We start from the raw sequence: 23293 nt of genomic DNA, 5'->3' as shown, positions 1-23293 counted from the left end.
GATACCCTTTCCATATTGAACGATGCCTCTGTACAGGGTTTCTCAACCTTGGCAACTTTAAGATGTGTGGACTTCAACTCCCAGAATTCACCAGCCAGCATGCCTTTATTCAAAGAATGACTAAGTTGGGAACTAGCCAAGTTATGATGTACAGGTAGTCCTCAGTTAACTACTGTAACCAGGACTGGGGACTCTGTCACTGTCATGAGCACTGATGGTGAGCAGGAGGGGCCCTCTATCCAGGGGGGAAAACGCATGCGTAGTACTGAGGAGTTGAGCAGCCATTCAAAGAGACACAGATCAGACCCGCCTTAACCTTTGGGGTTTAATCTGTCTGGGTTTTTCCCACGCTTCTTCAGTTTGTTAGGATTTTCTGTCTAATGTAGCAGTAATAAACACTAGAGACCTATTCCTCGTCTCAGCGTGGTTCTGTTAGGACAGTCACTAAGCGATGCGATCATAAAGTGAAAAATTGCATGACTGTAAATTTACAACAGTAGTTCCAGCTGTAGTTATTATGCAAATCACATGTGGTTATGCACAATGTCACATGACTGTAACTTGTGACTTCCTGCTGGCTTCCTATTGACTTTGCTTGTTGGAAGCTGGCAGGGTAAGTCGCAAATGGTGATCACATGACCACAGGATGATGCAACTGTCCTAACTGCACGCCGGTTGCCAAGTACCTGAATCATGATCACATGACTGCAGGGATGCTGCGATAGCTGCAACTCTGAGAACTGGTTGCAAGTCTCCTCTTTCAGTGCCGTCATAACTTCAAACAGTCACTGAACAAGTGGTTGCTAAGCCAGGACTACCTGTACTGCATCAAATACTCAACATTATATAATTGCAAATTGATAATTAAGGGCAAGCAGACAGCACTCTTGACATAGGTTTTGGTGCTGAACAAGCCCATCTGCCTGAGTCAGCATGGTCAAAGGTGAAAGAAGTTGCGAGTAGCAGTACAGTAACATTTGAAGACCCCCAAGTTCCCCACATCTCTTAGAAGGAGCTTCATGATCTTTGCTGATCACCAGTATACTTAATTTTTGTTTTTGTCTCTCAGCATCTTTGTTTTATAATGACATCTAGTGGAAAGAAATTTCATTGCCAAAAGCAAGCATTATAAGTAAATCCCAAGAATATGATTCTGCTTTCATATTTAATTTACTATTGTAGCCCTTCACTCAATATCTTTTTATATTTGTGGGCTGTCTTCCCATGTAAGAACATTACAGAGGGCAATTTCTATGTTGTTGTGTGTCATAACTAAAATACCACTAAATAATAAATAAAGAGGCATACTGTTCTTCTAAGGCAATGCCTTGAAGCAATTCATATGGATTTGTGGATTTGCAGCTATAGATGTGCATCTTTCTGAGAATCAACTACACACAAATGGTTTGCTCAAATGATAAAAGTTTATTAGTTTGACAAGGAAAAAAGTATTTTGTACAAGCAAAAATAAAACATTCAATCAGCCAGATCACATAGCTAAGAGCACAAAATCTCAAAGATTTTTAACTTCTCAAAATTCATAACTTAAAATCAGGGATAGCCAGGAAGTCTGTGGAACAAGGAAAACAACCAAGATTTGCTTGTCTGGCTATGCAACTCAAGTAACACCAATTACTAAATCTTATTAATTTTTAAGATTTAAAAATAAATTTTGCAGAAGTCACCTTGGCTCTCTGTCAACACCAAAGGAAAATCTATGTATAATCAGTAAGGTGGGGTTTTTTTCCCCTAAATCCCATCTCAATAGTGCATGAAGCAAGGAGAAGCAAATCTTTCCCTAAATCTTTCTCATTTACTGGTGAAGCTGGAATGTTTTTTATCCAGCATTCCAGGGACACACATATTGTCCAAGCAGCTTTACGATTTGAATGGTAACAGACTGCACAATAATAATAATGCAATCTTGCATAGATACATTCTCAGGTACAGATGTTTCATACCAGGCAAATCCTTGGGTATTTAATTCCAACTGGTAATTTTGTTTATTTCATAACACATGAATAAATAAGTACAAATTTCAATCATGCAATTTTGCTCTACCCCTTTTAACCATTTTATATCTTTCAGTTACAGAAACTTATTACTCTCTCTGATGAGGCACACAGTACAAAAGAATAGGCTCAAAACAAGTGGGTTATAAAGATGACATTTGGAAGTAAGCAGAGAAATAAGCAGCTGGTAGCAGCATGGTAAAATAGCCCAAAAGGCTGTTAAATCTCAATTACGTCCTATAAATATCAGATGCCATTTTATTATCCCTTTCCCCTGAATAAGGATTTAAGATAAGGGTCAGATATAAAGGTTGGTACAATCTAAGCCTAAATTCTATTCAACATTTAAAATCTATCCCAAGGGTTCCAAATAAATATAGAAACAAATGCAAAATTGGAAAAAGCATATGGACAAAATGCCTCTGATTTAGCAGTTGAATTCCTCTTCCATTGTAATACACAAAACAAAAGAACACCACCAAGATAGTTTAAGGCAAGCAAAAGAACTTAATGGGAGAAATTGTATTGTTTCCATTTCTCCCTCCCAACTTTACAATTTTTAAAAACAAATCTATACAGTATACTTCCCATCCCTAGAAGCCACAAATACATAAATTTCTGAGATACTTGAGTCCAATATTATCTCAAAGTGGTGCTCAAAATCTGAAATAATACAGACTAGACAACCGATAGCCCAATACCCCAACACCTTTCCAATTGATCAATATTAATTGCTAAGGAAAAGAAAAAGAATAGTTGTACTTTATTGGTATTGTTTGGTATTGGAAAAATGAAAATAAAAAATCAGGAGTCTCATGGCACATTTTTTGTAGCTGGTTCTCCTAAGAACTAAAGTTGCCTTGTCGCTATCCATTTTTCTGAACAACAGAGCAGCCTTTCCCATTTTTGGTGATTTCTGTATGCTTTGATTGAGAACTTTTGGCTTCCCAGCCAGCATGCTTTACAAAAGTGCAAACAGTGCTACAACTGCACACCAGCTTCAGGGCCCTGGTTCAAGGACTACAGCTGAAGTCAGTTCTACAGTAACAAAATAATCACAATAAAGACGGAAATAAAGAGGTTAAGGCTTTGACCACCCCAACTTGGCACCCATCTGATGTGCTGGGATTACAACTTGCAGAATTCCCCAGTTATCCTGCTGGCTGGAAATTCCAGGAATTTTAGTCCCAGGACCTCTGGAGGACACTAGATTGGCACCGCTATACCCCAAACCCAAAGAGAGAAATGGTGGGTAATTCCGCATATATCCACTCTTCTCTCTTCTACATTATCTAAAACTTCCTTGTGGTAAGTCTGAGCATTAGCAGCTGTAGTCACGACTTTCCAGAATGATGTTCAGAATATGCTTTAGTTCGGTGAGACGTGCCTTCAGGGAGGTGTCAGAAAAAATGGTCAACTTGTGGGTCAAGTCAAGGGGTAACACAGATATAAGCCACCAACACCAAACTGGTCCATCTGGTGATGCCTAGTGAGAAGATATCAGAAAATACATCAACTACAGTAATTGTGCATAAGAAATAAATTAGGGTTGGTTCTACTAGAACAATCTTGGCAATATCACGATTTGTCACTGAACAGTGTGACAGGAAAATGTCCTCATCAGCTGAACACTTGATTCTTGTCACTATGAACTGAGCATGGAACCAAATCTTTTTAATATAATAGAAACTACTTTTTAAAACTCCTACAAGGAAGACTAAGGAGTAGGAGCAGAACAATGCCCCAAATGTTACACTGATAGATTTTGTATGACAGCATATATTTAATAGTGCAATGTAAACTAAGTGCCAAAACAACCATGTACTGGTGCATTTATATCAGATGCATTCATAAACGATGCTTAATCAAGTTAGTTAAAAATCCAGTGTCTGAATTCACATGCTAAGCTTGGTTTGTTTGTTTTTTTACGAACTGTTAAGCAAATCTAGTTTGTTTGCTTAGTTTGTGGTTTAATGTGTTTTGTTAACCCAGAAAATGGGTTAATTCTGTCTTTGATCCTTCGTTCTGATCAGTGTCATGCGTAGGAGTGCCTCATTTTTCCTTATTATCATGGACAGATCACCATCTACTTAAAATCAAGATCTCATTTAAGGCCATTGGATCTGTAGGATGATCTGCCCCCAAGAGCTATTGGATCCAACTGGTGATATACGCAGCTGAAAAAGCTCTCTTTGCCTGCGCATATTGCATCAGCAAGATCACAACCTGCTACGTTGTTCCGGATGTAGGAGACCCTCTGTACCTTCTCCCAAAGCTTGATTACAGGATTCTGAGGCTTACTGTGATACTTTTACTGGATTTTTTTAAGCTGATCAAACCCCTCACATTTAAGGCACCTTGATGCCACCAGAATTAGTATAGGGCTGCTTGATAACTTCTGTTATAAAGTAAAACTGGATGCATTTCAATTCATGACACAAGACATGAACAGGCTTGCTGGAGTGGTTTGGTGAAAAGGTTAAGGTGCTGGACTAAAACCAGAAGACCGTAAATTCTAGTCCTCCCTTAGGCATGGAAGCCAGCTGGGTAACTCTGGGCCAGTCATACTCTCTCTCAGCCCAAAATACCCCACAGGGCTTTTGTGGGGAAAACAGGAGGGAGCATTATCTATACTACTGTGAGCTGCACAAAATAAAGATATATCTACCACTTGTCCTTGTTTTTTAAAAAGGTCCTAAAAGCAAACCTTCTAAAATAGCTTTTAATTGTTCAGCCTAATTATGGTTTTGTTTTTTAAATAACTGGTTTAATTTTGATTTTGATTTTATGTCTTATTTTAAAGACTGAGAGGCCTTGGAAATCAGTAAAACAAACTTAGTTAAGGAATAATGAAATGAAATAATCAAGTGTTGGGGATGCCATAGATGCTTTAGAAGGCTCATTTTTAGGAAGCTAAATTGCAAGTGATTAGGAAGTTAAGAGTAGATAAGACTTGATTCAGTTTTTCACATATTTTTTTCTAAACCTGTAAATACTTGAGTAAAACTTATTTCTTGGCCGCAATAGGTATGTGACTTGCCATTGCCTTCTTCTGGAATGTTCAGCTCTCAGTCCAGTTACAGCCCTGGAATTTTACAGAATCCCCCAGTTTGAAGGAGAGGTAATCTAGTCTAAACTACTTCTCAGTATAGAGCAGATCTGACAGATGATCATCCAGTCTGTCTCTCTAAAGACTTCTAATGAAGGAGAACTCAAACCTTCATATGGCAATCAAGAAGTTCCTCCTAATATCTAGTCTGAATCTGCTACCTTGTAGTTTAACTTTGCTCTGATCCTGCCCCTTGGAGCGAGTATGTTCATCCCCAAGGACAAGCCAGGACCAACACTGCTAAGCTTTTTTCAAGATCAGCTAAGTGCTGCCATCTTCATCAAAGGACCCCTCCCAGACATTGCAAGGTTAGTTGGGTGATGACTAGTGAGAAGTCTTCTTCATAGCACTTCAGTGTGAGATACCAAATAAACATGGCTGAGGTTAATTCTGTTATCCTTTTTAAGCCAAGCTGAAAATATTTTTCCAATTGCTCAGGCATTTTGCCCCATCTTATAAGTTGCTTTAATTTAACATTATAGCTCTATAGGTTTTGCCAATTTTACGGCTATCCATTTTGTGCGTCTCATTTCTTTTTATGGGTTATTAATGCAATATTCTTAGGTGCATACCATTCTAGGAATTTTATAGCAATGGTAATTTCTTAAATTATTCATGCAACTAATAAATGATATAGTGTAATATTAATATAACCTACTACTATCCTAAATTAATATTGCTAATGTAATAGTAACTTAATACTGAAATATTTAGAACAGTCACCATGGCTAAATTGTACAACGTAGGATGTCCTCTCCTCTCTTTAAAACACAGCCCAAAGTTCCTATTTTAAGGGAGCTCAAAATGATATTTCTTTTAAAGCTGTAATTTTTGCTTTCTTATTACTTGAGGAGAAAGGTTTGCAGGTTCTGGCAATTGAAGTTCATAATTCCTATAATTAATTTATTCAGACAGAAAAGTGGAACTAATAGGGTAATTTAGCTTGCCACTGAACTTTACTTATTACTACACTCCTGGAGAACAACTAAGATTTTCAGGTACAAAATTATCTTAGGGTCACCTAACTGCTTGGTTGTACAGTAGAAAGAATAAAACACATGAACGGGTATGCAATAGCTCTAATATTCTTTACGTGGGAAGGCAGCATCTCTGAAACTAAACTCTATAGACCCGTGTTTCTCAACCTTTGCAACTTTAAGATGTGTGGACTTCAACTTCAATCCACACATCTTAAAGTTGCCATGGTTGAGAAACACTGCTATAGACTAAATCATGAATAGCTTGATCCTTATAGTAACCTGATACTATGGACTGCATTTAGAGGGCATTACCCTGTCAAATAGCTAAAAATTCATTTTAAAAACACTGTATGAATTTACAAGATGCAATATTTTAAACTGGTAATTTACCTATTTTATAAAAGCTGCTGGCAGTTCTTATCTGCCTTTGGCTGATCTTGGGGAAAAAAATTAAGTAAGGTTGAACCTAAATAGTATTTGGATGAGATATTACCAGGAATCTCAGGGCTATAGGCAAGCCTGGTAAATCAACAACATATCCTAGAAGGTAATAGAAAATGACTTCCATTACTGCCAAAAAAACTTCATGGATTCTGTGTGTCCATATAATCATCAGAAGTCGAGTTTAACTCCAGGGAATTGTTGTTTTAATTCATTCAACTTATATTGTACAGAAGGAAGATCTATATACATGAACTTGAAATCTAAAATTCAAGGCAATTTGGTTCCTAGGAAATAATTAAAGATAGGCTCTATGAAATCTATTAAGAAATGCAGCATTTAGATTCTAGAGAGGACAAATGAAAGACAGGTTATGAATGGCTGCATAGCATTTATTTACCTGTTGTGATGAGCTTTTTTTTAAAAAACTTGCAGAGTGAACCCAAGATCAGCCATTGCTCACTGACAGCCTGGTCTTTACAGATTAATTTATAAAAACCCCTACATTTTTTTAAAAAATAGGCATCCAGGAAGGAAAATCACTTTTAGATTTATTATTTGATGAAATACCTTTCATATGAAATGGATATTTTTTTGAGGCAAAAAGGTTTAGCTTCAAAGCAGAATGTGTACATTTTAGCCTCACCAATTTGCATTTCATTAAAATGCTGCAATCACATTGTTTTTTGCAATAGCGAAAACCTCAAAGAAGCAGTTTGTGACAGTCCACACAATAATTTTGCAAAATCTAAACTAACAGTTGGGGACTTGTGAACTAAAGGAACTGAAAAACCAGGAAGGCTTGGAATATTTGAATATATCTATGTATAATTTTGGTATCTAAATGAAAGCTGAACTCTTGAAAATTCTGGGTCAATTCTCTTTCTGGAGTTTGACAGTGATACATAAATTCCATTGGATCAAGGTTTGCACATCTCACTAAATGCATTTGTTTTATTTCTTTTATTTTTTAAAAAAATCATTTTATTATTCAAGTGGTTGGTAATAGCACTGTTTTTTTTAAAAAGCTGCAGCTTTTGTCTTCCTTAGTAGGAGACAGTACAATACTTACAGTGCATTCTTCTTTTCCATTTTATACCTCCATATACAGATTTTTTAAAGGCCACAGCCAAACACAATTGGAGGGTAGGGTTTAAAGAATGTACAACATAAATACCCTCCTAAAGAAGACTCCAAAAATTCCAATCCATCTGCCTGTAATTTTTTGTTTGTTTAGTTTTTAAGGTACGCAGCAGCACTGCATCCCAGTATGTCCACCATGTCAGCCCAGGAATCGATGGTTGCCTGGATCATCATTTGTGGTCATTCGAAGAGCTAACCCAAACCCTGCTAGAAATGAGAAACAATAATATCTATTCTTTCAAGAACAGTAGTGCATTTTATACAGATCAGCACAGTGTACTGCATGAGCTCACTATTTTTTCATTAACAGTATTATTAGACAGATGATAGGTAGACTACTAGATACATAAAAAGTGTATATGAGCCACGGAAAACCATCAAATATGTACTTATGGCTCTAATGAATGTACACTTTTTATGTATCTAATGAATAGTCTGTCTACTACTAAGAGTCAGCACCTACTTGATGGCATGTAATTAATAAATGGTTAGCATGGCTTAACTATGTAAGTCTGTGAGCACCTAATTTACCACAATAGGCTATCAGAATAGACTCATTGCCACAGAGGACAACTTGCATATCATTGCAGCCCTCTAAAGACTGAGATTTTTTTATTATTATTATTTTCTCCTCCAAATTAGAATGGAATCTGAGTATTTTTATTGTTACAAGTATATGAAAGTTTCATCTCCCTTTTTTTTATCCCAGCCCTACAGACTATTTTATATTCCTGGAGAGAACAAATCTCAATACCTGTATGTCTTCCTCTTTTTCAGGAAGTGGTCCATGGTGCATCACAAGTTGTCTGAAAGTTCTGTCCCCATGTTCATAAAATCTCTGGGTTAGCTGATAGGTATAATCATGCAAATTCTGGAGCTCAGCCTGTTCTTCTCCTTCCATCTACATGGCAAGGTCAGAAGTTGGAAACAAGCAGAGTGGAGCAAATTGCAAGTAAAGGTGAAAGAGTTTGAACAACACTTGAGATCAGAAGAGAGTGAGAGAGAGAAGAGATCACAACTAAGTAAAACTCAAACTGTTAATACACAATGAGGTTGCTCTATAGTAGGGATATGTGAAATGTTGCAAGCTTGAAAGACCTGGTTTTGAGTGGTCTGTGCCAGAACTGACACATGTGCTTGGGTGTTTTGCTCCATACACAGGATGAAATGGGCAGAATTGGGGTGGGGTGGGAGGTAAGAGGGGGAAATGCTGTCTCCAAGGAAACTCCTCAGCCTTAGTATACATAATGGGAAAGAAAGGTGCTGGGACCTTGTTCCCTACTACTGAGACCATTGCAGTAAAGAACAGGTGGGGAGGCCAGTTAATTGGTAGTAGTGATACCTGAGCAGAGGGATGGGACGGAAGGCACTGGGAAGTTGTGGGGCAGACGGGCTAGTGCACAGGCCATTCAGAGGAGGAGGAGGAGTTGGGGGACAGAGAGGGGAAGATGCATTTATGGCTTTCAGTTACCAGAGTTTCTTTAATGGAAAGAGATTCTTCTTAAGGCAGTCATGGACTCATCTGAGATATCAGCTGCCACAAGGACAGTCTCATTCAAGAAGCAAGGTGGATGGAAGCTATCCCTTAGTACATTAATCAAAGAAAGTGCCAACTTGGCAAGTGACTATTTTAACCAATGAAGCAAAGAATTAATGCTATATTTGGGTGGGGTGGAGTGATTCTTCTGGCTCTGCTGCATGATCTTAGAACAGAGACTGCTTTTCCTTCTGACAGTGAGGGATCTTTTGAAAGGGCAGGCTGATAAATCAGCTGAAATATGACAGGTTTTTCTACTTGTTTTATGTATCTACTGCACCAAACTTTCAATGAAAAAAATGGCAGAGGGCCAAGTTATTCACCTATCTCCAGCTGTTACTACTGTCCTACAAGATCCAACAGGGTAGGCATGCATCAAGTCCCCTCCTTGAAACAGTGCCATGCGGCAGGACCCAGGAGGTGAGCCTTCTGTCATACCACCTGCCCTATGGAACAGCTTATCCCCTGATATTCAGATGGCTGTGACTCTGCAGCTTTCTGCAAAACCTTAAAAACCCTGTTCTGTTCTCAGGCATTGGCCCAGGATCATGGATCAGCCTGTTTCTCAATGGTTATGAATATGATTGTGGTTGGACTCAGCAGTATTACTTTTTCTGTTATTTTTTATTAGTGTTGGTTACTTTTTGTTTTACTGGTTTAATCATGTGTTAGCCATACAGAGTTGCAATCTGAAAGTCAGGCGGCAGTATAAATTTAAATATAGGACACTGTAATTATTTTGTAGCTCAGCTGTGTTAAATCTGTTCATTTTAATATCTGTTTACTTGCTACCACCTTGAATGCCATCTTTTGGTGGAAAAGTGAAAAATAAACTCAATAAATCATTAACACCTGTACCATTATCAAGTGACACCCTGTACAGGTCATTCTTTCTGGGGTACTGTTTATGTTAACACAGTTTCAGCCAGAGTCTTTAGGGGATAACTTGCAGAAGGACCTCTTCACCTTCTCGTCTTCCAAATATTCAACATCTGCCGTGTTGTAGCCATCTCTGTGCCCTCGTCTCAAAACTCTAAACCTCCTCTTGCCTATGGTGTCCACTAGGGATCGTCCATCAGGAAAAAATGCTATTTTCTGAATCTCCAGCATGCAGCCATAGTCAGCAAAGCTGAAAAGAAGAGACAAGCCTATTGATATAGGACAGAGGGAACATTCATGTTTACAGTCCATCTTTTCAAGTTCTGGTGCATTATGTAACCTGTGGAGTACTACTACGCAAATGCTTTGAGTTGAATGGCTTGGGGTATGGGGACCCAAACTCAAAAAGAATAAAATCTAAATTTAATTAATTTAAAATGACATGTAAGTCACTGAAGCTACAGGTAGTCCTCATTTAAAGACTATTCGTTTAGTGACAGTTTGGACTTACAATGGTGCTGGAAAAACCGACTTACGACTGGTCACGTAATCACAATTTGGGCGCTTTGCAACATTTATGAGTGTCGCAGCATCCTGCAGTCACGTGATTGCCATTTTTGACCTTCCAGTAAGCAAAATCAATGGGAAACCACATGATTTGCTTAATGACCTCAAGGTTTGCTTAATGACTGTGGTGATTCACTTAACAACCACCACAAAAAAGGTCGTAAAATCAAGTCAGATTCACTTAATGACCACTTCACTTAGCAACCAAAATTCCGATCACAATTGGGGTCATTAAGTGAGGATTACCTGTATTCAGTATTATGACATGTAGTTATTAAGTGTTTGTTACATCGTATTAAAAATGACAAATGTCTGGCAATTTCTAGAAAGGTCATGGTGGTTGGACCCAAGACTTGTGGGGGAAAGGACATAAGATCCTGAAGCTGCAGGTAGTGGTAAATTAGATCAGCTAATTACCAATCCCATTTTCAAATCATTTGAGTTATTAAAAAAGGAGTTTTGTTTATCTAAAACTGATGAATGGCAGTATATTCAATAAAAATATCTTTTGACTTAACCATTTAGTCCAGACATATTAATAGCATCTAAAATCCTGAGTTACTATCAGCACCAAAATGCATTCTGGTAGTTACAGTGGATTCTGGTTAAGTGGATATTCCTTGCAAGAATTTTGGAATTAGAAAGTTAGAAAAACCAGTGGTTAAGACTCTTAAAGAATATTAAGTATTCTTTTTGTGATCATACGACAAGATGAATTCAACAAAATATTTTTAATGTTTACTGGACATCTTAAAGAAAGTTTTAAAAGGGATAGCTGTCAACTTTGTTATACTAGAAATATAAAATTATCTGCATAAGATATTGGCAGTCCCACAATCATCCCATTCTGGTTTAATATTCTTACATTTGTTAATATGCTCCTGGGAAGAGTAACAGGTTGTAAAGATGTGCATATGATTCTGAATTATGTACAAAAATGTGAGTATTTCATTACAGGCAGTCCTCGACCTACGACCATTTGGTCAGCAACTGTTCTAAATTATGACAGCGCTGAACGAATAGTGTTACAATCAGTCCTCAGAGTTCCAGAAAGTCATTGGGGAAGCTGGCAGGGAAGGTCACAAGACACTGGGGTAAGTCTCCCCTGCCTGCACACGCTCACCCAGCCCCTCTGCACTCGTGCTGCACTGGCCACTTGTGCATCCCCACATACCCACCCCGACCTGCGCTGCACCCCCACATTCTCACTCTCACCATTGCCAACCTGCACCTCTCACACACACCTTGCACACCCTCCCCAACCCTCCCCCCCCACACCCCCTCGCTCCTTTCCCCACCTGGCAGCAGCCACTTACCTGCCTGCTAGCCTGGGATTTGCAACTTCCTGCCGGCTTCCCCACTGACTTTGGTTGTGGGAAGCTGGCAGGAAGTTGCCTCACCTAACAACCATGGGATTCAGTTAACAATGGCAACCAGGACTGCAGGGATTGCCATCGCTAAGCAATGAGGTTGCAGTTTTCGACCACATTGCTTAGCGATGGAAATTCCGGTCCCAGTTGCCACTGTTAAGTCGAGGACTGCCTGTATATGAAGACTTATGGCTCCATCAAGAATAGGGCATAGCAAAAATGGTTACTCTGTTATGATGGGAAGGCAGTGCCATCCTGTATTTACAGTCATTAGCTGTTTTCTATATGTATAATATTTTTTTCTATTTTTTTCTTTTCCCCTTATTCTGTAAGTTAAAGCAAAATTAAAATGGTAGTCAAGTGACTTCAGCAAACTTTTGAACTTCTTTGCAAAGGTGTAAACTATGTGGTGCTGAGTAAGAAAGAAAAGATGGTTTGGTGGGTAGCTTTCATGCAGCTGTATGTCACCCAAAATGGATAACTCAGTTACTCAAGACTAACAAAGCTGCCCTGATATATAAATTCAGTCATTATCAAATACTGGGATATCTTTCTAGTAGAGATTCCCTATCATTTGTGTTGCATTTGACCCACAAGAAAAACTTCCTTCTATCTTTTAGATTTTACATTTACCATGTAGCCAGCAAACATATATAAAGAACACACTCTTAACTTATGTCTGGGACTCCTGCGTGGTCCCAAATAATCACACTTTCAACCAGATGCAGACATTCCCTCCATTTACAATGCGAATACACAGAACACTGCGACAGAGCTGGCATAGTGAACAAAATCAGGGGGAAGACCAGGTGATCATCCCTACTCTATCTGCCACACATAAGCCCTAAGTGCAGACTAACGTATGAGGAAGACTTCAGTAAAGAACAGATCAATATCCATTCATCTATTTGCTTATTTAGATTCTGATTATGGTCCTCCTAATCATAGGCACCTATGAAAGAAAGCTGATTTGCAACTTGATCTTTATGAAGCTCAGTGGAGTTTTCTTTTCCACTTCTCTAAAATCTAAGTTTCGTAGGAGAGGAGGAGGAGGAACAGAACATTCAGTTACAATCAGAGGATAACATTCTGCCTCCCAATACCAAGTAGAACCCATATATGTAATTCCAGAAAACAAAAGTTAAATTTATTCATTTCAGTATATTCCAACTAGGTTCAATAAATTAGTTTTCTCTAGTAATTACTGATGAGACTCCTTTTATTGGAATAGGCAATCATTACACTGACCCAACCAACCCAAACTTGTGGGATTCAACCTCCGCTGTAACCTGAAGTTCAAAGAAGTCACAGCCTTGGTCTTCCATGCCAATTACCTTTTCCCATTTTCATACATGCACATGCCAAACATCTTTGTGCCGGTCTCCTGACATCTTCGCATCATGAGTCGATAGCGAGGTTCAAACACATGAAGGGGACACACAATACCTGGAAATGACATGGTGCACACAAAGATGGGGATATTCTTGTTTAGGCTGTAAAAGAAAGGAGAAAAAGAGCATGATCAACAAATGGACTGTGTGTAGGAGCTGGAAAAATCAACAGGAGGATTTTATAGTAGAATATACCACGGGCATGCATACAAGGATACATAGGTGAAGCCTCCATGATTGCTCAAAAAGATAAATGTCCATGTGGACTATTGAACTTACCAAAGAACCAGATATTTATTTATTCGATTTATACCCCCTCCTTTCCTCCATGAATTCTAAAGAACTGCCAAAAGTCATGTTCTATAAACCCACTATCTAGTCCATCTGTCCTACCCAGCTTTGCTATGGACATTCATCAACACTTGGACCCTACAGTGATAGAAGGAGAACTGCATTTCTCTGAATAGGTTTATTCAACACTACAAGTACTTCTGGAATGGGACATAGGGAGAGTGGTTGGTGGCTGCAATGCCATCAGAGCCCTGATGTCAGATTAAGGAAGACAGAGAGAGAAAAATGCTTGAAGACATGATGATGTAAGGCACACATTATGGAGCAAGGGTGGCCAAGGGATAAACAGATAACATTTGGTCACTATGGAAAGCTTGTGGGTTATCTAAAGCTTGCCTTGTGCAGGTGTATGCACGTATACATACAGAGAGAGACAAACACACACAGGTGTTTTTAAACGCTGGAAAATGCTTAAAGTGCTAGGGAAGATCATTAATTATTTAAGGAATGAACAGCAATAAAGGGAACTGAAGTTAGGGAACCCAGACTATCTTGCTAACACAGGCCCAGAAGCAATCTTCCTGACTATAACAAGCTTACTTTCAAGAAGAACTGGATAGTACTGTAAAAAATACACTTTCCAATTATTGTAAAATAACTTTCCTGTCTCCGAGATTTTACACATGAAACAACATGCAGCCAAAAGGTTCATATTTACTTTGAAAGTTCTACCGTTTCAGCTTGGTGAACCAGTTTCCTTTCTGCCAGTTGTGAAGGGAAGACTGCTGTCATCAACTCTTCAAGCAGAATGGTAGTATTGTATTTTCCAGCTCTCAGGTACTGGAAGGAATCAAACATTTATAATTATATCACCTTAAATATTTATATGTTATGCATATTTACACATACAGTTTGTGTATTTTAGTCTCACAAATTACAAGTTTTGCAGAATGGAAAGTCAAAAGCACTCAGCAGAAGACACTCCACTCCCAGAGTCCATCTTCTGGGCCTGGCCAGTTTTCAAGAGCATAGAAGGATCAAGTTCATATGCTGCAGTTTTTTCCAAAACCCAGTTCCAAATTGCACAGAATTGAAATCCTCTTTCAGCAATGTATCTTTTCAAAGAATAAAACTGTGGCTCAGGTGACCCACACAAAGCATTTGTTAATATTTTCCTGTGGAATGGAAACAGAAGGTTTCCATTTCATTCATCCCACCCTTAGCACTTTTCAATATTTAATGTTCACTACCTAATGCCTAACGCAAAAATCATGGCTGGCAATAATTAGTAAATCCATTTGATTTAGCACTTGGTGAGGAGCCTGACATTTTTTATAAGATGGTCTTGACTACTATGGCTAACTCTTATGACTTATACAAAATCATTCTGGCTGCTGAAGCTATTACTGTTGTAATATTTGTACCTGCCAAGAGATGTGCTTTCATACACATCAGAAACACAGAAACCCTATCTTAATCAAGGCCACTTATATTACAAAAAAAATTCCCAGTCAATAGTGAAAGTCAAGGCTAAAGAACATTCCTGTCAACTTGCAAATCCAAAATCTGCAACGCCTTTGCCCAATTTAGTATCCCTCAGACTACAGAGCTGGTTTACCATCATCGTTTTCTTGATTACATAAGCAAAAGCATCCAGCAGTTGAAGGCAAATAACCGAAAACTGTGTCTGTCTTTTCCTCTTACCTCTCGTAGGCTTTGCTTGCAAAGAGGGCAGTTGGGTCGATGGTCCAGGCAACGCTCCATACACTCCTTGCAGAAAGTGTGGCCACATGGTGTGGTCACAGGCTCATAGAACATACTGCAGAGAAAGAGACCATCTCTCATTGGACACAGTTTACCTTAAAATAGCCCACAACATACTCACTAGCAAGCTACTTAAGTATGGGATGGATGGTCTGTCTATTAGGCGGTCCATAGCTGGCTTGGAAATAGCATTCAGAGAATGCTTATCAATAGTTCTGCCTCAAACTGAAGTAAGATATTGAGTGGGATGCCACAGAGTTTGGCTCTGGGCCCAGGACTCTCTAACAGTTTCATTAATGATTTGGAAAGAGGGAATGCTTATTACATTTGCAGACAATACAAAACAGAGTGGGAAAGTTGATACCCAATAGGACAGCAATACAATACAATGGTAGAAGATTGTGCCTTCAGTTTTTCAGCAATCATAGTCCTCCACGTGCTGCAAAAAAAGGATACTTGGGGTCACAGGCATCCTTCTCTTCTCCAGGGCGCACTCTGCATAAAACACTCATTTTTCTTAGTACAAATTACAAAATACTAAGTTCTCAGACAAGGATGGAGGATCTTGGTATGGTTTTTTACAAGGACAAGAATGAGAAAGATTAGAACATGAAAAAGACAAGGATAAAGATGGTGATTCTGAACATAGAGTAGTAACCTGTATGAGCACTAACATAAATGAGCAAACAGGGAGAACAACCAGGAGTCTGACAGGAGAGTTCAACTGAAGAGAGATGAGGCAGAAGAAAGAGGCTGAGTCAAGGAGAGGGAGAGACGGTTGACTGCTGCTGTTGCTGCTGAGTGCTGCTGATTGCCCACTGGGGGTGACTGGAGCTTTGCTCCCTGCTGACCTAGTAGAGGCAGCCTCAGGGAGACGTATCAGGAGGCCAGCTCCCAGAACATGAGCTCACTGAGAGGACAAACAAGGAGAGCAAACTCCAGAGTTTGCTGGAGAAGGTTAAGGCAGAGACACTTATATTTTTTGTTTGCTTGTTCATCAGAAGAACATCGAGTTGGAGGAGACTGCTCTCAAGACTTGTTGTCCCTCCCTGAACATGACACATATACTTGCCAATGCAGGCTGATTGCTTCCTGAAGGAAAAAAAGATGAAGAGATCAGAGATAAAAACATCCATCCTCCAGCTTACTGGAGAAGTTGAAGAATTCTTTAAACAGATACAGAAAGCACTTGCAGCACATTGATGGTACTAAGAACCCCCCAGAAGACAGGAAACCAGGCAGAGGGGATGGAGAGATCAAGGAATATGACACAAAAGCTAAAGCCTGTGAAGAAGCAACTATTTCCTGGAGCTCTGGAACAGACGCTAAGGTCTCTCCATTCATAATGTTTCTGGACCCCCGGATGAAAAGCTGCCTTAGGAAGCAAGGAAGAAGAGGCTATAGACTGTGCCCCTGCCCTAAAGAAAATGAAGCAAAAGGTGGTGGTAACCAAAGGTTCTCTACTAAGATAAACCAGAGCAGCAATCTGTTAGCCAGACTGTCTATCAAGAGAAATATGCTGCTTTCCTGGGGAATGTATGATGGAAAATGTAATGGTCAGTTCACAGGCTCATAAGGACAGTTTTGTAAACAGCCACTGGCAAGCTCCTATCTTAATTTGAAATAAATGCCTTCTTCCTGGTCCACAAGAGAGAAGTTACAAAGAAACTGAAAAAGTCTCCACCGTAATGTAGTGAAAGATAAATTGGTTCTAAAGTGAAAAGCATTAAGTGCTGAAATTCTTGCAATCCTAAATCTTTTCTTTCAATAAATCCTGTTAAAGACTTTGAGAATCTTGCTTGAAGAATTACTTTTAACTGAATCAGCTGCCAAGAGTCTAACACTAAGACTCCCAAGACACCTGACAATTACAGGTAGTCCTTGGGTTACGACCACTCATTCAATGACTGTTCAAAGTTACAGTGGCGCTGAACAAGGTGGACTTACAACTGGTCCGTGAAATTGTGGCTGTCACGGCCAGCTGGCTGATGATTATGACACTGCAGTGAGCCGTGGTCACATGATTGCAATTTCCAGTGCTAACATTAGAACACTAGAACACTAACACCGTGAAACAGAATTATGTAGGAAGAATATTGTTCTACAATTTCTCCATTTTTGTTAACACTAGTACCCAAATTGCACCACTTCAATTCCATCACACCGGACCACTGTATGATACAGCCAGTGTTTCTATTTTCCACATAAAAATATATTCTGCAAAAGGCATGGGAGTCTATTAAGGTTAACTGCCAAAGAGCCCTCCTTTCTTACTTTCTTTGGAATATCCATCTTCAAATGAAGCAAGTTTTCAGATCGTTACACAAGAAGGACCATTCTGCAAAAAGTATTACACTGGCACACTGAACTGGATTAACAGTCTCAGTGGTCAACAATATCCGCAGGTAAGTTCTGCTTGGACTGATTCTTCAGTCATACCCTCCCATCCCTTTATTATGTTGAATACTGTCAAGACATTTTAATCCAGTTTCAATTATTGTACATAGTCTTTCCATCAGTAAATGTTCAGGCACAGAGGCCTGCATGTTAGCTTAGTATCTTCCACTCTCCCCTTTGTATTTCAGACCTATACCCACTATTGGTTTGGTAGGCTTTTTTTCTTAATATGGAGCAACTGTTTTTGCTTCTATAGGTCTCATTCTATGGGGGTATTCTGGGAAACATAGCATTTGGTTCTGCTAGTAGCTTGTATCTCTGAGCAGTGGCCGTAGCAGATTAAAAAATGTTGACTTGCAAAGAGGGCACAGCCAGCACTAAATCAATCTTTTTATTGCTTAGAATTCCCAAACTGAAACTCACAATATACGGTGTCACATTAGCCACTGCACTTTACTGAGATAAAAACAGCAGACATCTGTTGCTGTGCACAGCGCTTGAAAGCCAGCCAGGAAAACTTCACGCTTTAAGATGCTGAGCAACCTAGGAATCAGCTACACAGATCAGCGAAGATGCACACAGAAGCTGGTGTGGAAACTGTGGCAGGCAACTTTTACTGGACTGCTTCAAGCACAGTTAGGCTTCCCAGAGCTGGTTTTGTTATTTTACTGGGGATCCTTACTATATACATCGCATATAGTAAGTTTAAATATTAAAGGTGCCTTCAAGCTGAACTTTGCTCCTGGGAATTATGTGGAAGAAATTAGTTTTCCTGTCATCAATATGGATGTGATTTGCCATTGCAGTCTTCTGGATGTTGCTGCTGCTGCTATTATTTGTTACACTACCCTACAGTCCTGGTATTCACCAGTGGTTTCCTGCTCAAATACCACCCAGGCACAACCGTGCTTAGACCTTGAGCCCAAACAAGTTTGGCCTGGTGCCACCACCTGCTGAGGCTAGTTTCCCCAAATTAAAAAAAAAAAAGTCTGATATGGCATTTTGGAGTACTTAAAATAGTAACTGCATGTTGTGACCCAAACCTCCACTGGGGAGAGGATTTTGATGGCAGAAACCACATCAGTGGAGGGTTTTGCAGGCAAGCTCATTTTGCCTTCTTTTCTATCCATCATTCATGATACGAGATCACTAAACTTCATGGTAGGGCTAGTCTTATGTAAAGCATGCCTAAATAGCCACATGTATAACTCTTTAGTTTGCTAAAATTATTATTTTAAATTCTAATGCTAAGCTGTACTTCTAATAAAACTTCGCTATGTAACCGTAAGTTGAATATTTTTTTAACTGTCAAAAAAGACCCTCTGATATCATACCATGCAGGAGTGTACCACTTCATGTGGCACATGGAGAGTGTCTCATTTCTGACTGGTGAAAAGTGAGCATGCATTCTTGCACGCAATTAGCAAGCAGTCCTACAAAATACAGTGGATCTTATGTACATGTAAGAATATATAGAATTTGGTTATAAGGTATTTCTATTTACATAAAAATACAGCTTTGAATGGTATTTTAAATACATCCATTCTGTTTAAAGTACTAATATATTTCAAACATATTAGTACTTACAATATATTTCAAAACATTTTCTTTACTCTCTTAACAAACAGGGAGAAAGTTTATCCCTGAGGCTTTTGCAAAACTCTAATGGCTAGAATGATAAGGAGATGCCTTATGCTTAATTTATACAGCAAGCTAAGTTCAAAAACCTTTACCCAGCAGCTCTTATTACCACACTGTTAATTAACTAACCGTATACAAAGAGAACATTCCAAGTCTGATGTAGTCAGGAAGCCCATGATGTTTGGACAATAGCCCTCAGTAGATTTTGTATCTGGTGATCTAGTTCCTGATGTATCTGGTGATGCATCCTCCTCCAAATCTGGTTCATAAAAGGAAAGAGCAAAAGACAGATTATGAACATCACACACTGACCATCTTCTCCCTGACTCCCACTTCCGTTATTTTTATCGCCTTTGCTTTGTGGGAGGTAAAGACCTGGGTAGACCAAGTCACATACCTGCAAGAAGGAACTCTGCTGTTTTGTGGGGTCCTCCTTAAATAGGATTAAGACCAAGGGACTACTATGGTGTTATGCCAAGTGGCAATTGATTTTACATCAACATTAGCCACTTACATCTGTTTTGGGCTTTACTCCTACAGCACAGAGATGTTAGTTTAAGCCTGTAATCCTTTTCAGTGGTGAAACAAAGAGAAGCAGAGTCTTTCAGCCATTGCCTTCATCTTTTATACCCTCTCCTGTCTCCAAGTCCAATCCACAAAATTTCCAGTCAGACTGTAAATTAAAATGGGAAATAACTGTAGAATAAAATATTGTTCTATTCTCTAGCAACAATAGAAATGGAGCAAACATATCCTGGTTCATTAAGCCCTACTCTGGACACCACCTGCTGCAGATTCAGATGGTACTATTATATTCACCTCCAGCTTGGGCCCCCAACCCATAAGAAAGATCCAGTATGTACTTGGTTTGACCCAGCAGGACTCTTCTGTAAATCATGCTGGACAGAGTGTGATGTATCTGACATAATTTTAACATTAAACTGGGCTGCCCTTCTCTACCCTATCATTTGTTTAGCATTAAAGCCATACAATCTAATCAGGTCCCTTTTGATATACCACAGGCGTGATCCCTTGGGGCTTCTTGTTACAAAATTCAGCCTTGAGAGCAGTCGTGATTCTACAAACATCAATGGTTATAGGAGCATGATCAAAGAATCTGCTTCAGGTGGTACTACTGGGGGTGGGTGGCAGAGAGACAGTGATCAAATGATGGAGCAAGATTTTTCAAGCATTGGGCCAAATGATTTATCGTAATAAGGGCATTGATTATTTCTCCTAGGCAGAGACAAGAAACTTATGAAAAAAACATGGACTTGTAAACATTTATTGATACTATCACCTTCTTCTTTATTTGCAGAAAAGTCTGAGCTGTACTTCTTCCTCATCCGTTGCGACATGGGAAGTGCTGCCTGGCTGTGATGAGACATAGCTTCTTCCAGCCAAATTTCTTTTTGTTTCTTCATATCCTATTTAACAAAGGAAAGTAAGATGCTAAACACCAGACCAAAGATCACAACTATAGATAGGAAAACAAAAGAAAAGACAACACAGCATACTCCCAATCTGTATTTTACACATGCACACATATTATTTCTTGATACAGCTATACAATATGACACCTCCTCTGGATACCATTTTCTACTTACCATCTCCAATGAAGTGCGATCACACCTAAAGAAGGGAGTTGTATAAAACTTGAATCAAATTTCTTATACTGGAAATTGTCAGATGGTACTGATCCACGTATTGTACACAAACATAAAATATCAAGGTCAATGAACTCATAAAGAATGTACAACTGAAACATCTGTTGATTGTACAATTTCAGCCTGATGTACTAGCTCAACTTCCTAAACTATCACTATCACTGGAAGAACTTGTTGGAGTTCCTAAACAAAATTCAGTTTTATTCACAACTTAAAAATTGTACAAAACTAGGTAAGGGTAACTTGCATCAAGGAGTCGCAGTATGTGTTTTATCAAACCGTTGGGTTAAAGCTTTAAATAATTTATAATTTAGACTCATAGGTTTTGGGCTTTCTCTACCTTATAACCACTTCGGTTTAAAATTCATGGGGTTGTAAATTGTGCACTCAGATAGTAAGGGCACAATGAATGTGATGTTGAATTATAGCCTGAAAATCTGGAACTGATCAAAAATTGAAGATTTTTTTTTATTTGAATTGGATTTACTGTTTAAGGGCAGCAGCTAAAAAGATTGTTGTACTCTAGTGGAAAGACTCTAATGAACCCAACTTAAAATCCTGGCTAAAGGATGTGCTTACACTTTCTACATATAAGTTTACTTTTTTACCAGCTCTGTAAGAACTCTGATCAATATGACTTTTTGTGATCAAGATTTGTTATTTAAGACCTGATGCTGTTGTATATTTGATTGTTCTAATCTCCATTAACTTAATTTTTTAAACTATTAGTTCTTCCTTTGCTATTGTTTTTCCTACACTTTAGTTATTTCCTGATTTATCTTTGCTCTGTATGAAGCCATGCATTATGCTACTTAATGTTTACATTTTAACTCTTGTATTGTTTTCTTTATTATTATTAAAGATTAAAAGCAGATATTGTTTAAAAGTAAGAGAGTCAGTACAGCTCTGTGAAAGATATGACAGGCTTCCCCAATCCCAACAAATGTTTGTAAGTAGTTCCTTTTGTGTGCAGATGAATGTGCAAGAACTTCTACAAGTGAGAAAACTAGAAGTGAGTGAACAGTCCTGACATGGTTGGACACATGGAAGGGTCCCTGTGAAAACCCTTCAGCAATGTTCCATTATATACATATTTTTTACACCATCTCTAAATTTGGAACTGGTAAGGCACCATCCCATATGGCTTACCTGTAGGGGTTCTCCTTCAAAAGTCCCAAGAAAAGCAAACTGTTCTGAATTAGAAGCTTCCAAGTTCTGACTAGCATTGCTCTTCAACTCCACAACAGTACTGGGAATAGGGGAGGCATCATTTGTGAGAATCTGCAACAGCAAGATTTTACATTAGTTCGTTTTGAAAGAAAAACTTAACAGTAGAATCTGGCTTCTGAGCAGTCTGCAAGGCTCATGTCTCTCAGTTGGTTAAACATGAAGCTAGTCAGATAGATAAAGGCTTCACTTTCTTCATGCTATGCATGAAGACAAGAATTCAAGTCAGTGTGATTTTAAAAACTCTTTTCCTTTTTACCAGATCAGTATTCCTCAATCTCAGGAACATTAAAATGTGTGGACTTCAACTCCCAGAATTCCCCAGCCAGCATGCTTAAAGTTGTTGAGATTGAGAAGGGTAAAGGTAAAGGTTTCCCTTGACATGAAGTCCAGTCGTGTCCGACTCTAGGGGGCGGTACTCATCTCTGTTTCAAAGCCGAAGAGCCGGCGTTTGTCTGTAGACACTTCCGTGGTCATGTGGCCGGCATGACTACACGGAACGCTGTTACCTGCCCGCCGAAGCGGTACCTATTAATCTACTCACATTTGCATGTTTTCGAACTGCTAGGTTGGCAGGAGCTGGGACTAGCAACGGGAGCTCACCCCGTCACGCGGATTCGAACCACTGACCTTCCGATCGGCAAGCTCAGCAGCTCAGAGGTTTAACCCGCAGCGCCACCATGTCCCTGCCGGAGATTGAGAAACACTGCACTATATAGGGAAATAATTTTTCCCACAACTCTTAACAGTTCAGTAGCAACCTGCCTAACAATATATTTATTAGGGCTGAGCAGAGACCCATATGCTAAGGCCAAAATGTGATTCAGGCACACATGAACATGCATTAACACCTGTCAGGAAAGTTGTAAACCAAATG

General features: G+C 39.1%; 1 protein-coding gene across 1 annotated transcript in view; it reads right to left on the bottom strand.

The window, feature by feature from the left end:
• Positions 1 to 1404: 1404 nt before the first annotated feature.
• Positions 1405 to 23293, bottom strand: part of LOC134489465 (LON peptidase N-terminal domain and RING finger protein 1-like) — a 36427-nt gene continuing 14538 nt past the window's right edge. The window contains 10 exon segments of the mRNA XM_063292157.1: positions 1405 to 1530; positions 1962 to 3498; positions 8440 to 8586; positions 10189 to 10351; positions 13373 to 13531; positions 14439 to 14560; positions 15425 to 15539; positions 19652 to 19781; positions 20823 to 20949; positions 22339 to 22470. Coding sequence (XP_063148227.1) covers positions 3334 to 3498; positions 8440 to 8586; positions 10189 to 10351; positions 13373 to 13531; positions 14439 to 14560; positions 15425 to 15539; positions 19652 to 19781; positions 20823 to 20949; positions 22339 to 22470 — 1260 coding nt within the window. The 3' untranslated portion in view covers positions 1405 to 1530; positions 1962 to 3333.

This window comes from Candoia aspera, chromosome 2 (assembly GCF_035149785.1).
Source record: "Candoia aspera isolate rCanAsp1 chromosome 2, rCanAsp1.hap2, whole genome shotgun sequence".
Classification (NCBI taxonomy): Eukaryota; Metazoa; Chordata; class Lepidosauria; order Squamata; family Boidae; genus Candoia; species Candoia aspera.
The sequence above is the reverse complement of the archived record's forward strand: the minus strand, read 5'-3'. Positions and strand labels throughout refer to the sequence as shown.